Genomic DNA, 16,686 nt, shown 5'->3' on the forward strand with positions numbered 1-16,686 from the left:
TCCCACGTCAAGGAATATGGCACTTGATCACAAAACACCATCAATCATATACACGCACTTTGTTTGAATAATGTTAATAATGAATATCGACTTTGCATTTACAAGCAAAAGCATTTGTGTCACCGAAAGGACTTGATTTGTGGTGTTCCCCCTAGGGCCTAAGAGTAAATCATATTATCACGCATTAAAACTTCAATAGTAATGTTGTATTGTAGATGGGAATTTGGAAGTGAAACGTTAATAGAACAATCTAGATTTCTAGGACATGGCAATAATTATTAAATACCTATGTCACACACTGAATGTTTTGTAGAAGTTGATTCCTCACTCATTTTGTGTTCGAATATAATTATGGTAAGGTTGGTACCTATGTCTATCATTAGGCTTAGATGCATGAATATACTTGTCTTCTAAATAAACTTGATGTTTAATGATTCAATTATTAATAGTTTGTCTCAGATACATATCTTTTGAGTTCTCAATTATTTGTTACATGTTCAAGTACATATGGTTAATCGATCTAACTAAACATAACCTTATGATAGTTGTGAATATGGTTAAATTAAACCTTGTGGTGCCCAAGCACCAACTAACCTATTAAGTACAATCAATGAAAAGGGAGATGTTTTTAATGCTCTACACGACATAGTCAATGGGGCTAATAAACTAATATGAATTTTCTAATATATTTATTTAGCTAGCCATTGAATTGTGACGTGATATCAAGCATATGCATAATTGTGTTTATGATACATTTCAACAACCAAAAATGGATTAATGCCACAATTCCCTAAACGTTGCAACCCTCATACTTATGCCATATATGAGCACGAAGATGTTCATGATACATAGTGTTAAACAAGTTGATAATGTAATTAAAGAATCCTTCTAAACGAGAGAGACTTGAGTATAAGCATGAAGTAGTGAAGATAGAAAGGGTTGTATTATCATCTTGTTTTAATAACAAACATTGATTTACGAAAATAATAGAGAGTATAAGTAGGAATCGACAATGGTTCAGTTTAGGCTTAAACAGTTTGGTTGTATCCAAGCCAAACCGATTAAGCCTAAACCGTTTTGGGGTTCTCAAACCTAAACTAAACCAAACCAAACCGATCCCTAAACCGGTTTAGGATCCGGTTTCTGAAGCAGTTTGTTAACCAGTTTGGGACAAAAAAGTTGAAGATACCCAAAAAACACACCTACCACTACCACTTCCACTTACCCTTCTTCTCCTCCTCTTAACTCCCACCCCCTCGGCCTTACCATTGATGAGTCTAACTCAAATCCAAGTCCCACTTTCATGTCTCCCTCTTTGTAGACTACTATGATTTGTCAACTGACATCCATGAATCCCTTGTCTCCCACCACCTGACCCACAAGGCCCGAGGCTATGGCCACCTATCACTCTTGGAATGTTGGATGTAATCTACAAAAGAATCATAAAAGTAAGATTCTCTCATCTGATTGGGTTGTTGACATAAGGAAATGGTTTAGAAGATGGGGTTTAGATGTCAATCTTTTAGAGCTTTCGGGCAATGCTATGCAATATGTAATGATCAAGGAAAGGTTGGTGGAATCATCAAGGATGAAGTGGGAAGATACTAAGAGGACAAAGCTATAATAATACATTGCAAATGTCAACCTTGAATGTTGATCTCAATATAAAGCAAGAAGGCCTATTGATCGTATCCAACTGTATCTCATTACCAATATGAGTAGTAATGCTCGTAGAGCCCTTACACTACTTCACACTCGATCTCACAAGTTAGGTATTGAAGTTGCATCATGGTATGAAAATGTAACTTATTTGAAGACATGCAAAGTATGCAATGAAGACATGGTAGAGGGTGAATGTCACTTGCTCTTCACATGCTCGACATATAGTGCAATTCGTTCAAGATATGTTGACATACTAAGAGGGAGTGATAACTTAAATGTCATACTTAAGACACCACCAAGAAGGTTGAGCTCATATGTGTATGCTTTATTCAGGAATAGAGACTTTGTGCTTCAATGTATGAATACCCCTTCGTAGGAAGGAGACATCTATAAAGAACACATGTATACTCTGGTCCCATAGGTCAAAATGGAAGTATGTTGCCTGTGGCTTCCTGTCATTCTCTTTATCAACTTTCAAGTTCTAAGTTCTAAGTTCTAACTGTCTAATTTCTAACTTTCTAAACCCCAATTCTTAAATAAGATAAACAACTTAACCGGTTTGAGCCGGTTTGGCAAGGCTCAAGCCAAACCAAGCTGCTAAGCTACTAAATCGTTTTAAACCATTTTAGCTAAACGGTTTAGGCTTGAGCCAAGTTGTTGCCGATCTCTAAGTATAAGTAAAATTGCATGGCATACAAAATGTGATATGAATATGTCAATGAACGTGGGTGATACATTTAAATAGGCAAAATGGTCATTAACACATTGGATCCCCTAGTTCCCTTTCATAGAGGGTGTTCAAAATTGTTCATTATGCACCCATCATAAAGCTTTACTTCATTGGCCTTTTCTACAACATTGATATTGGCGTTGGTACCGAAGGAACAAGGCTAAATAGAAAAAGGGAGCAAGAGACGAGGAAAGAGACAAAGATCTTGTAATCACTTTAGAGTAAAAGACCTAAAGAATGTAAATGATTTGTAAAGGTTACTTTTGGTGCTCTTTTCAGCCATTGGGTCACATTTATAACTTTTTAGAATTATGACTTTCCCCTTGGTCTCTCTCTCTCTCATCGTTTTGCCTTAATCATTGACCAATAGAATTTGAAATGTAAGCTCAAATCTTTGCAGTAGATGTGGTTGGCATCTACTTATCCATAAATTATAGTGTGTTTCGATATTTATATTATTCGTTAATTATGTGATTAATTAAGATTTTAAAGTGCAAATTAAAGTCTTCACATTATCACAATACAATGCATACGTAAGGTTTGTCACAATGACTAGTCACTGCCCCCATCTCACCAAAAATGTGTATGCAACGAATTGAGAAGGAAATACAGGCTAATATAGTTAAGTAGGGTGACTATTTTATTTGATAGACTTTGTTTTTGGTCTAAAAGAAGAATAAAGTAGGTTTACATGGGAAACATATATAAGTTTTTGTAAGTCAAAAACATTATCACATTCAAATTGACATTCAAATGGACCGATTAAGAAAGTTGGTGTATGGACTAGATATTTTGTTGATCTCACAAATAATAAGGTCCATGCTCTCCCAAAACCCTCCCCTTTTAGCAACAAATCAACGTGGACATATTCATCATTATAATTTATAACCAAGTAGGAAATATCCATGTAACTATGAATATGCATCTGGAAATTGCCCTACCCTTAAAACAATAAACTTGGACTTGGCAAGAGCTCATGGAAGCATTGGGATTATACGTATGTGTTACAACTTTGCTCATGGAAGCATTGGGATTATACGTATGTGTTACAACTTACCATAGACACCCAAAAAATAGACTTATGCCTGTCCCATGAAGAAAACAAATAATTAAGGTTTGCTAAAGTGGACACATGTCCCCACAAACAATAATGTGTATGGTCTCACAAGACCCCTTCAAAATCGAACCAACAAGGAAGTGTCCATCATTATACTTAAGTAGGATGACTATTTTACTTGACAAATAGTTTTAATGGCCAAAATATAGAATATGTTAGCTACTACTAGGTTCATATTTCAAACATATTCAAATGTAAATCGTAACAATCCTAATATAGATATGCATATATATGCTTATGGAAATTGCCCTCCCCATGAACAATAAGAAAGGTGGTAGGAACACGTGCAAGCATTGGGACTATACATTAAAGATGCTACTTTATATAGCCCAAAAAATAGTGTTTCTCATTGTCCAACGAAGAAAGTTAAAGTTGATCAATAAGGTTCATTGAAGTGAATTAGTCACTTTGTCTATCTATCAAATATTAAGGTGTATGCACTCCGTAACCCTGTTAGAAATGAACCAACCAATATCCATCATTATTGCTAAGTAGGACGACTACTTTACTTGACAAATTGGGTGTTTCGTGAAACTATAGAACAAGGTACATTCATATGTCAAACATATATAAGCCTAAACGTCAACAATCCTACCATAGTTATGCATATGAAAATTGTCCCAACCTTAGACTACCAACAAGGAGTACATGCAAACATCTGTATTTTACATTGAAAATGTATGTTACAGTGCTGTTGTAATCTTATTAAGAAAGTTGTAAATAACCAACGCTCACTTAGTAACCAAAAGCTTGTTACAAAATTAACTAATGTTGAACCAAGCTCATAGACAAGCATTTCAAATTAGTCCAGCAAAATACGAATCAACTTTGCTCCTGATATTCAAAATTTACCATTGGAAAACAATAATTGCATTAATTAAGGCAATGCTTAAGAAAAACTGTACAAGTAAAGAAAGTCATAATGATAAAGCTCAAATAAGAAAAACGAACAATAAAAGTTTACTTTGTCTGGCATAAAATTTCATATTATCTTGTCTGGCTTGTTGTTCTACTCAATGTTATGCATAATTGTACAAAAATTCTTCCACTCTTATCACTGTTTGAATGTTACTTTTACCTTCAAATCAGACAACATATAATTGCTTGGGCTGGGGTCAAAATATTCGTAATTTTCCTTTGTATCAAGTAATAATCACCACATCCTTTATTCATAAGATATTGGAAAAAGATGAAAGCTTCTCGTATCAATTAAAAAAAAAAGATTTAAGGCAGTGTTCGCATTGACTGGGGAGTGTTGGCATTTGGGTAAACAAAAAAACATCAGGTAATTCAACCTTTGACGTTATCAAATAACGAAACATCAGATAATTCAATGGTCAACCTTCACAGTTAGATAACAGATAGAAACACTGACTCACATATTTGCAATTTAATTTAACAGTAACAAACCAAACAATTGTGTCACAATATATGCAGTTAACAGGGTGCTTTTGAAAACCAGACACCCTCTAGATCATTGTCTTTGGTTTTATCTAGAATTAATGATCAAATTAAATTGCATGGGGTCATACATTCATGAATCCACTTGCCAAGGTTCCCCAATAGATGCCTAAATGATTGCATGGATTTTGATGTGATCTTCCACACAAGGCTGATTTATGCTGATTATGGAACTTGAGCATGTTAGAATAGTAATATTCATTTGGAGATACACTTGCACTTAGAAAGCTCAATGATCAGAACATGTTTTATGGAGAATAAACTCCTGTTTGTTGAGGATCATTTTATAACCACCTGCTTTGTAGAAATGGAAACTCATTATTCCACTCAAAAGAATTATAGCAATATTTCAACGAGCACGTAACCGCTTCCAATACAGAGCACTAGAAGACTTGCCAGGAATGATAAGTCGCCCTCCTAAAAAAGAGGGAATATTTCACCAACTGCCATAGAAGTTTTCCTTTTTTCCCCCAAAGCTCCCCTGTTCAATACACGAGACAGAGACAGAGAGAGTGAACGAATTAACCATAATCATCTAAAATAGCATACATAATTGCTCAAGTAATTCAGGTAATAAAAAATAAAAAACATCCGGTAATTCAAGGTTTCCCCTCAAGCGAAAAATATTTCACATAATTGTTTTCAAAAAAAGTGGAAAACATACCTGGATGTATTAGATACTGATGCCTACACTGTATATATCCCCTAGAGTTAAATGACATCACTCGATATATGGAGTCAGCTGAGCAAGGCGGATGTCACGCAACAACATCCGAGTGTAAAATGAGGTTTCTTCTGGGTTTGCAACCCACCTGAACCAACAGTTAATATGTGAATGAAGAACCAAAGAAAGATAATACAAAACCAGATAATGATGAAATATTAATCCAAACATAATGGAGATATGCATGCTAATAATCTTGAAAGAAGAACAAAAAAACAATCTTGAAAGAAGAACCGAATAAATTTCTTCTGTTTGAGCCAGACAACAAGGGAAGAAGACACTTGCTCTCATAATATTCGAATACAGCCATGGTTCACTCAACTAAGGTTGCATTTATAACTAGGCTTATTGACCAAATGACTGATTTCACATACTCCTTGAGCTTCCACTCATTGACCACATTCAAGAGGTCTATGATGCTTGTTTACACCAACACTCCCCATGGTTCACTCAACTATGGTTGCATTTATAACTAGGCTTATTGACCAAATGACTGATTTCACATACTCCTTGAGCTTCCACTCATTGACCACATTCAAGAGGTCTATGATGCTTGTTTACACCAACACTCCCCACTCAAACACTTATACGTATTGTCAGTCTCCCAAACCCCCGCTTCTATCTTCTAGGTCCACAAACTTCCACATCATCTCTACATCGATGCTCCATGATACAATGGGAGAACCAAACAAATTTCAACTATAGACAATACTCTAGATCCACCATCTCATCTGCAATGGGTTCTCATGCAAGCTTGTATCGGAACTTGATATGCTTGATTCACCCAATGAACTCTCGCTGTCGCATGCTATCCAGGTCAACTGAATCAGAATTCAAATTTCTGATAGGAGCTTTCGCCATTCCTTGATGTCTTGCATAGCTACCCATCTTCTACTCTGCTTTCACTTTTGTTGATGACAACAAACATGACCCAATCATAAAATAATCTGAAACTTAGAGAAATAAAATATTAGGAAGCAAGCTTTCTGTTCTCTGGATCACCAACCCAATTACAATTAAAATACCCATTGAACTTAGTTCACAGTCCAAGCTTGATGCCAAATTATGTTGTACCTTTCAATAACAGCATGCCAATAACAGTTTTCCAGGTCCACTAAACTTTGCCTGCATTGCCACTGGGTGGGCTACGTCTGATCTTTTAATACAGGAGACTCCCAACCAGAATTACATTTGGTAGTTTCCATTCTTCATCTGCTTCAGATTGACCTCCTTCAACATGAAATGTTGCACGAAATGGATTTTCGCCCTCAAAGGAAACAACGAAACAGAAATGACAGTTTGATGTAATACAAAATAATGTTTTAAACCCTTTTTTTTACTGCTTTTTTTTCTTAATTTCTCTCCCTTTTTGCTTATTGCTCCAGACTCATTTATCTACACATACCATCTATTCTTATCAACATTCATCCTATATATAGTTGTTACACATTTCATGCTCGTAAAAAGCATCTCAAAAATCATTATTGATTGTAATGCCACCTCATGCATTGAGATCAGTATCAAATATCTTTAGAAAATGTGGCGCTTTTAACACTGTCTGAGTATGTTTGCATCTGTAATCAGGATTGATCTCATAAGTTGTTTTTGGTGACTTGGAGATAGAATAGAATTCACAATTATATATTCCTTTTCCCACTTGACTTGTCTCCAACCTTATCCCAATATAAAGCAAGAATGCGAACTGATCGTATCCAACCTTATCTCATTACAAAATGCTCGTAGAGCCCTTACACTACTTCGCACTCAATCTCACAAGTGAGGTATTGAAGTCGCATCATGGTATGAAAATGTAACGAATTTGAAGACATGTAAAGTATGCAATGAAGGCATGGTAGAGGATGAATGCCACTTGCTCTTCACATGCTCGACATATAGTGCAATTCGTTCAAGATATGCTGACATACTAAGCGGGAGTGATAACTTAAGTGCCATACTTAAGACACCACCTAGAAGGTTGAGCTCATATGTGTATGCTTTATTCAGGCATAGAGACTTTGTGCTTCAATGTATGAATACCCCTTTGTAGGAAAGAGACCGATATCAAGAACACATGTATACTCTGGTTCCATAAGTCAAAACTGGTCTCTTTATGGATGATAAAAACTCTAATTCTAAGTCTAATTCCCTGATAACTTTGGTTGGAGTTTCAACATTTGCGTTTTCTACTTCTCTTGCATTTGATATTAATACAATGCTAGGGCTTTCTCATTTTTTATCTTTTTCGAGCTTGAACATTTTGAGATGAACCTTGCATTCTTCACCAAACCAAGCATTGCATGGGAAACTAAGCATCCGATGTCCACATACACCTGCACTTAGATATTGATACCCTACATTGAGAATGACATCCTTCAATTGGTCCTAATTTGTTTTCACATCTTTACTAAGGGAGAGGCTCATGACATAACCCTCAACCTCATTTGTATATAGATTAGCCTTCCATAGGGAGGTCGCATGATGTACGCCTTTTCCTTTTGTACTCTAAAAAGTGGTGGGGCTAAAGAAAGTTGTGATACTTCTTTGTTGATAAACTATTGTGGTTTTTTTGTTGTCCTTGAACAATATCTCTCTGTGTCTCTTGAGTTCTAGCAAGAAATATCCCAAGCATCATTGGCCTTCAAATTCCATTCCCTTGCACAGTGGGCCAAAGCCTTGTTTGAGGCGGAAATGATATCTCCCTTTTATTTCAACAAAAAACAGCAAAAAGCAAACAGTGTTACTCTGGTCCACACTTCATTGCACAATTGACAAATCTGTTTTTCTATGAATTTGCATGCATATAAGAGGGCCTGATAATAAATCTATCCTACATGTGTAAAAGAGGGGGTTATCGTGGTCATCTTCCTATCAAGAGTCATGGGGCTGATCCATGTTCAGATCAGTTTACTCTACTCTACTCTTCCCCACCTAGTCATGTTCTGGTGTGCAAAATCGAACCTATATTGGAACAACAGCAGTATATTTATATTTGTACCATGCGAGTGGAACCATTTTTGCATTTCAGCATACCAACAATAATTATCTCTACATTCCCCAGCCGTTTCAATCACATAACTACCATTCTTCAGTACCTTTGCTTAGAAAACTTCCAACTCCATTGGGTTCAGTCACTGATGCCTCAGTCACTATTGGGTACACTCCCATCTCACCCCAAATAATAACATGGGGAACCGAACAAAGAGACAATGACGCCATACCCAAATATAGGAGATTTTATATGTACAAACATAATAATTGTTTCCTTTCTCCACAAGAGACCTAGCCCACATGTGCTCCTTTCAATCAAGTAATTTTAATTCACCAAAAAGTTGAGGTGAGCATGCTTTTGCTCGGATAGAAGCCTTAAACCTCTTCAAGTATGCTTGGATCCCAACATTGATCCGCTCAATAACAGATAAGCAATACTGTCAATAACTCTTTATTATTGATTACAATGTTGGTTATTTTCTGGACAGTAATTCCACTTTTTGTAAAACCCATCATGCTATTGTCTTGCATCTTGCATTGTATAGCAGAGAACCTAAGCGTGTCCTGCTCATAAGGGATAATGTAACACAGATGTAAACTTGTGTGCTTCTTAACAAGCAAATACAGATGCAACCAAATGGCTTGAGATAATTCAACAAGCTTAGTTCACTCAACTAAGGCTCTGCTTATATACATTAGCATACAAATCTAACTTTTTGTAAAACCCATCATGCTAGTCTTGCATGCTACATTGTATACCAGAGAACCTAAGTGTGTCCTGCTCATAAAGGGATAATGTAACACAGATGTAAACTTATGTGCTTCTTAACAGGCAAATACAGATGCAACCAAATGGCTTGAGATGATTCAACAAGCTTAGTTCACTCAACTAAGGCTGCTTTATATACATTAGCTTACAAATCTAACAACAGCAGCAAACTTTCAAGATGGAGCTATCTATGAGGGCACCATCAAAATGGGGTTCTTACCCAAATGATGCTCTACCTAGCTCACCAACATAATGGAGATATTACTGATTTCCAACCCGACCACTGAATATATAGCCATCCATATGCATGGGCCATTGAAAAGTGGAGCCCACATGTGACCTAATCAACAGGGATACATGTTGGACCCTTAACTACACTTATACATTGAACCTACAAGACATTATCCGGACATCCAGACATCCTCTGTACATTAATCATTTGAAACAAATTTCATACTCAAAAACGGAAATATAGAATCTCAACATAAAAGTGACATTCTGTTCCGAAATGATACCTACCAATATTTACTTAGCTATATTGGTAAAAATGTTCTATGCACAACACTATTGACTATGTTAAAAATCTTAAACATTGCTGTTAACTCAACAACACTATAGATACATAATTTATAATTTATAATCTCAGATATAGATGTTTGAAAGTTTACAGAAAAAATATTAGTTGAGCTATAGTGCAAAGAGAGCAGCAATGTAAAACACTTATAACAGAATTCTTGGCTTGATAATATGTATGCATGAACACTTGACGTACCTTCAGCTCACTCCTATGTAACATTATTTACAGCAAGTACTCATATCAAACAAAATAGTGTAGGCACACACTAATGAACAGCAATAGATGTTATGAAACATCCTATAGTATTAGGTAGAGAGAATTATGTGCTTTGAATTGATATAAATAATAAAATTTGACAAAATATTTCATATCAAAACTCCAACTGCAGTCTACCTTAGCAAGTTTAGTTCACTTACAAAATTGGACACGTTGATCTGGTAGCTGAATCATTTCCGCTAAGAGTAAATCGATCTCCCACATGGAGTGTTTCACTTGGCTTTTTCTTCAGATACGTCATCAGCGCACCCATTCCTATGGATTTGTTTCCTATAAGATGATTCATGAGTACATAAATGCTGCAAAGGAAGACGTTATTCTATCAAAGTTTAGACAGCCTACCCACATCCACAAATACATCTGCATGAAGAGAACACCAAAAAGAAACAGATATCAGCGAATAGTATTAGAGCAAAGAGAACAGAAAAATCTACCCTAATGACACCGAAAATACAGTACACTGTGGAAGCAATGTAATAAAGTTTTCTAGGATTTTTCTATGTTTCTTCAAGCATCCGGGAACATGCACCAGCACAATATGAATTAAAATGTTGTTGGGTCATTTTAAGTTTTGTTGAAGAAAACAACATTACGTCTGCTGTATCAAACAATGCAACTTTTCTAAAAAATTGAAATCCTTTAGAATATGAAATAACAGTACGAACTGTTAGTTCTCTTCCTGAAAGCAGAAGAATACGTGAGCTAACTGTCTTCTTAACAAGCATGAGTCATCCATGTACTCAAATTCTTGTAATTTGTACAGCTATAAGAAATCAAAGCTGTGCAAATGAAACGGTTTTTGATGGAGAACAGCTATAAAATCTGACAATCTATCCTCCACAGCAACATTTTCAATAAACTCTTCAGGTTTGACCCGTAAGTATAAAACCAAGTATGCAAACAACCGACCAGAAGAAGCTGACCAAATAACCTAGAAATTATGTTTCATAGCCTGTTTGCATGCTTACCTGTTCCACCATTGAAAGCACAAAACGGAAGTTTTGAATCAACGAGTTGCAGTTGAACTGTCAAGGCCATTTCCTCCAGCACCTGAGAAATAATGACATATAGTGTTCCAAATTCCGAAGTCATACTTTAAAAAATGAAGGTACATAAAGTTTCCTCAGACTATTGTTAGAAACTAAATCAACCACGTTATATTTCAATAGTGGACAATCACTCTAATGCTGGTTGATTTAATGCCACACAACGCATGCCCACCTATTGATAAAGTTGGAAGATAAATGTTTCCTAGGTGGACCATAATGGCTGGAGATTACCACATGAATGAAACACATTCCTGCAAACAAGTTTCCTACCACATTACTAATGAAGTGAAAAGCTATCATCAGTGTCTATATCAAAATTTGAGATCCATAATTCTCTCTATTGTTGATACAATTCAAATATAAAATTAATTCGCAAAAGACTATCATCTATATGGATCATACCCAGATATGTGAGTTTAAATTTATTGAAATGGATGAACAAAGGAAACATCAACAATTTCCATTACGCAATGAAATGCAAAACCATCAAGATACCTCATATATGGTTGGTTCTTTGGGAAGAACTCCAACAGCTCTTGGTTTCCTTATGATGTCAACAGGAACTCGTAGCCGGGCTGCAGCAGATTTTAATGCCAACTCTGCATCATTAAGAAGTTGTTCTATATCTTCTTCTCGCCATTCCAACATATCCTTAGACTTCCAAAACTCATCTTGAACAAATTTGAGATGATAATTATCATTCACTTCAAGCAAATAATTGCACTCGCCCCCAATGATATGGAAACGAGAAGTTATTTCATGAGGCAGACAAAGATCTTCAAAAGCAGCAAGCAACCCTGCAAATCTAGTTTGAAACCTTTCTGGCTCTCCTGGATAGCCTACATCAATCAATTGAATTTAAGAATGTGCCATAACCTCTTTGATAATAAATAATCACGTGTTCATCAAGAACGGTATCATGACCACAAATGCCATAAATGTCAAATTAGAGACAGTAAGGATTATTGCTCCACCTGCTGCAGTAACGATGGCAACATGAGCACCATGTTGCATCAACTTAATTATATGATCTATCATCTTATTATCTCGTTCAATGTGGTGTCCATCTGCATATAATGTGCCATCAGCATCAAAGGTGATTAAAGTTAAATTTTCTGCAACAGCATGGACCTATCACCGCCAGCGATGTAGGAAGTCAAGAAAGACCCAAAAGGATTAGAGGACGAAAAAATGGCAATAAAACATACAAAAGCGTCAGGTACCTGAGCAATATTCAGAACATGACGAACTTCAGCAAAGTTAGGAGGCACATACTTTCGTCGTGAAAGTGAGGAAAATTGATCATATTCCTGTAATGCCTGCACCAAAGGGAGCTGGGAGTAAAATCGCTCAACTGAAGGTACAAGCCTCTTAAGAGTGCTGCGTCTTGGATCCTCAAAGTGCTCCCTAACCCACCTTTCCATCTTCTCCATGACCTGAAGAGAGTTTTACAAAAGACTTATCAGCGAAAGTCTGGTAGGAATGAATAGTTCTCAAGGTTTCAAGGCCATTTCATGCAGCAAGTAGGCAAAAGATTGATTATTCAAGCCGTTTTACTTGCACATGGTGTTCTCCTACACAATATTATCTCAGTTCAGAAAATTCACAAATGCATCCCGTTTTTTGTTTAAATTCACTCTCGTATGAAGAAAGAGACAAAATACAACCAGTAGGAAAATGTGTGTCAACCAACTACTGTTCATAATGCATTGTTTAATGCTGACTTGGCTCATTCATAACTGTCCTCAGATCGGAAAGTCATAAACCATACAACATATCATACGATGGGACCTTTGTTGAAAATCTTCAACCAGAATATGTTCATTAATCGCTCGCCATTGAATCCCAAGACATTGAGTTATTTTCTTTCAGTTGCTGCTACCTATAATGCTACTAACACCTACTAAAGTGTAACATTTCTATTTGACGAAAATCCTCACCACCAAAACAGTAGAGATTGAATCTTCAAGCAAACCAAATGTCTATGAAACAAGCATAGACATAAAACAATGAGCCACTGATTACTATCAATTATAAACCATTCAAAACGAATCCAGCCTCCACCATGTCAAGATACATGAAGTAAATATTGACAGACATCTCTAGTCTCGTAGAAACATCTCTAGCAAGAAACAGACAATTTGGATTTTAAGGTTCTACTTCAAATGAAGCATGGACTTCGCATTGGATAAAAAATTTGGTTTTCTGCAAGGATAGAATCAGATAATCCAAAGTGAATAATGTTTACATCTTCCAAGAAACACAAACGCAATGCTACCTGCTTTACTCTCAGAGTTCTCCACAAGTACCATAGAGAGGCAGCTAAGACAGCTTGAATAAATATCATCATGGTTACAAATCAGAAAGCTATTCAGAATCCCATTGCTTGGATTTCTAGGTATATGTATATTCATTGCGTCTTAGAGTAGTCACTGATTTAAAGTGTAGAATATCTTAAACTCATGGTAAGTGTTTGTAACAAAAGATGCAGAACAACACAGCTTGCATAAATGATCGCTGCAAAGAATAAATCAAGGCTCTTCGAAAGAAGGAACCAAATTTCTAGCAATCTAGGTATATACATATCATATGCCTATAGATAGGTTAAAATATATTTCTCTCATTACCTCCAACGGCGAATGTGTGGCATGCATGGAAATGATGAACTCAATGAGGCCATCTTGTTCCTTGAGGCGACCTTTTCTTCTCAAAACGTGAGCATCAGTAACACTACCTGCTCTGGATATTTGAGCATCCTCCAAAGCTTCTGTGCTGAGAAGCATGCTCCATTTTGGCTTATACTCGGTCATGAGAACAGCTGATGGAAGACTCCCTGCAACTGCACCAGAAGAAACGCCAGTAGAAGAAGTGCCTCTTTCTCCATCAGCAGAAGAATTGCAAACTTCTTTTTTTACTTCAGCAGAATGTGCAATTCTGTCTTTGTAAGCAGAAGGTACAGTTGCCTTGTTAGAAGACCAAACATTTCTTCCTTCGGCGTGATCAACGGTCTCATCCTCTATAGTCAAAAAGTTTTGTTCTTCAGCGGAACCAAAGTCGGTTCTCTCATTGTCAGAATAAAAGCTTTGTATTTCAGCAGACGATATCCCTGTATATTCATCGGAAGAAGAAATGCTTTGCTCTTCAGCAAGCGGTGCAATGATAGATGTGGTGGAAGAAGGAGAAGGAGATGCAGATGGAACAGCAAGAGAAGCTAAACTGCAAGAAGAAGAAGAAGAAGAAGAAGAAGATAGGGCAATTTGCACCGGCGCAAAATTGTTGTATCCTGTCTGATCGTGAATATGGTTGAAGCCAATCATTGCGCAAAATAGTGGTGAATGATATTTTCTGCACCTTATGATGTATTTGTTGCTGTGACTGGAGGGGCACGGCATAACAGAAGAGGAAGAAGACATCTGAGGAGAAAACGTGTTGATTCGTTCCATGTCACCACTGAAACTGAGGCTAGCACAGGTATTATTATACGTTTTCATGAAGGAGAGCTGCCAAGCTGAAGAAGATGGGAAGGAAGAAGAAAGAGCAGGAGCATGCGGGCGAGACATGGTGAATCCGGCGGCGGCGCCATCACTGAAGCAGCAGGCTCTAATGGAGAAGGAAGAAGCAGCTGCGCAGTTCTTGTGGTGGATGAGATGATCGGCGGGGTAGTAGCCGGAGATCGGAAGTGGTGGAGGTGTAGAAGGCAGGAAGCGGCGTTTCCTGCAGGAGAAGCGGCGATGGTGGGGAGGAGGAGGAGAGGCGGCGAGGAAGGGAGGGAGACAGAAGGAAGCCATGTATGTGGTGATTGATGATGATGATGGCAGGAGACAGACATCGCCATATCTGGGGTTTATCGCGTGTTTTACATACATACATACTAAAATGTGTACATACGAGTACTAAAATGCATGTCTCATCGTCATCATATCCATTCATTCCCATACATACATTGCCATACATACACACACATACGTTCCCATACATGCACATTGCATACACGCATACGTATGTAATATGTACATTTACATACATGCATACATACATTCACACAAACATACACACATATGTATGTACACATATGCACGCCCACGTATATGCGTTCATACATACACATTCAGGCATACATACATACTTCTCCGTCCCTACTACACTACACCACCACACATGAGCTTACTTTGCTCTGCGCAGAGTCTCCTCCGTCGTGTTATGCACACTAGCGATGGGCGGTGTCGAAAGTGGCATACACCGCTCCAATTGCGCCCAAGCTTTACACACAAAAGGTCCATGAGCACAGAAAGTACAGTATGCCCCTTGGTAGATGGTTGGTCGATGACCACCTTGTTTGAAGTAGGATTTTGTTGTTGTGTATTCCATCCTTGATGTGTGGGGTGAACCATATTCTAAAGCCTAAGGTCGGACCAAGTCTATGAACTCGGAACAATTGTTAGACATTGTGGATGGGATGAGCCCAATCAGTACCAAATGTTGCAATGAGGATGGCTTGGGCATTCAGTATTGCATGGTTAGTACTCTTAACTAGTGGGAAAAGGAGTACATCAAGCTAGAGAACTCATGAAGACACTAATTAGAGAACCCATGAAGATGATCCAAAAAGGCACGCTTTCAAATTATACAAACAAGGATCTCCGTATATAACACGGCTAAGATTAACAAGATTGGTATTTGATAGTCCAACCCAAATGAAAGAGATAAACATATGCCACATTGAAAACCCGAAATGGATGTTCATCATACTTGATTTAAGTAAATATAAGAGGATTCCATGGAGATTTCCTCAATTAAACGCTTGTAACTATGAGATATGAAGAGAATAGCCTGAAGTGGTGATGCACACGATTCATATGCAAATAGATGTGAGACCACTCGAGAAGAGGTCTTGACCAAATACATCCTCACTATGCTCAACAAATCAAGGAGGAATCCTGGTATACCCCATAGAACACACACCTTAGGTGTCTAGTGTCCACTCATGGGCGCAACAAAGAAAAATGTTAAGGTCCAAATCTGTATTTGAATTTTCAGAATAAACGAGGCCACAATTATCAACCATTACCCATATCCATATGTAGACCATTTATTAGAATGTGTGACATCCAAGGAAACCTATTGTTTTTCCATTGGATTCCCTGAATACAAGCAAATACCAATGTGAAGCATGGAAGGCATGGTTCACTATAGCACCACTTATCTAGTACCATACAAGGATAAGGGTTCCATGCTCACACAAACAAGGATAAGGAGCACCATTTCACCTTAGACATGAGAAGATGGATTTCCCAATAACATTTGCTACTAAATCCACAACATTGGACTCTAAT

General features: G+C 37.2%; 1 protein-coding gene across 3 annotated transcripts; it reads right to left on the reverse strand.

Moving 5' to 3' along the window:
- Positions 1–5,135: 5,135 nt before the first annotated feature.
- LOC147867834 (uncharacterized) lies at positions 5,136–15,144 on the reverse strand. 3 transcript variants are annotated; one of them, XM_087315650.1, is made up of 9 exons: positions 13,981–15,144; positions 12,577–12,789; positions 12,328–12,484; positions 11,849–12,192; positions 11,273–11,354; positions 10,647–10,664; positions 10,445–10,559; positions 5,635–5,782; positions 5,136–5,387 (listed from the first exon to the last, which is right to left on the reverse strand). In XM_087315650.1, the coding sequence occupies exons 1-8, from the start codon at positions 15,139–15,141 to the stop codon at positions 5,692–5,694; spliced, it is 2,181 nt and encodes a 726-aa protein (XP_087171776.1). In that variant the 5' UTR covers positions 15,142–15,144; the 3' UTR covers positions 5,136–5,387; positions 5,635–5,691. The 3 variants fall into 3 exon arrangements, with proteins under 3 accessions (XP_087171776.1, XP_087171774.1, XP_087171775.1); XM_087315648.1 differs by having other exon boundaries at positions 10,445–10,574; XM_087315649.1 differs by having other exon boundaries at positions 5,136–5,451; positions 10,445–10,574.
- Positions 15,145–16,686: the final 1,542 nt, after the last annotated feature.

This window comes from Azolla caroliniana, unplaced genomic scaffold (genome assembly GCF_043228905.1).
Source record: "Azolla caroliniana isolate FFs.n. ecotype wild unplaced genomic scaffold, voAzoCaro1.0.p SCAF_2, whole genome shotgun sequence".
NCBI classification, from domain to species: Eukaryota; Viridiplantae; Streptophyta; class Polypodiopsida; order Salviniales; family Salviniaceae; genus Azolla; species Azolla caroliniana.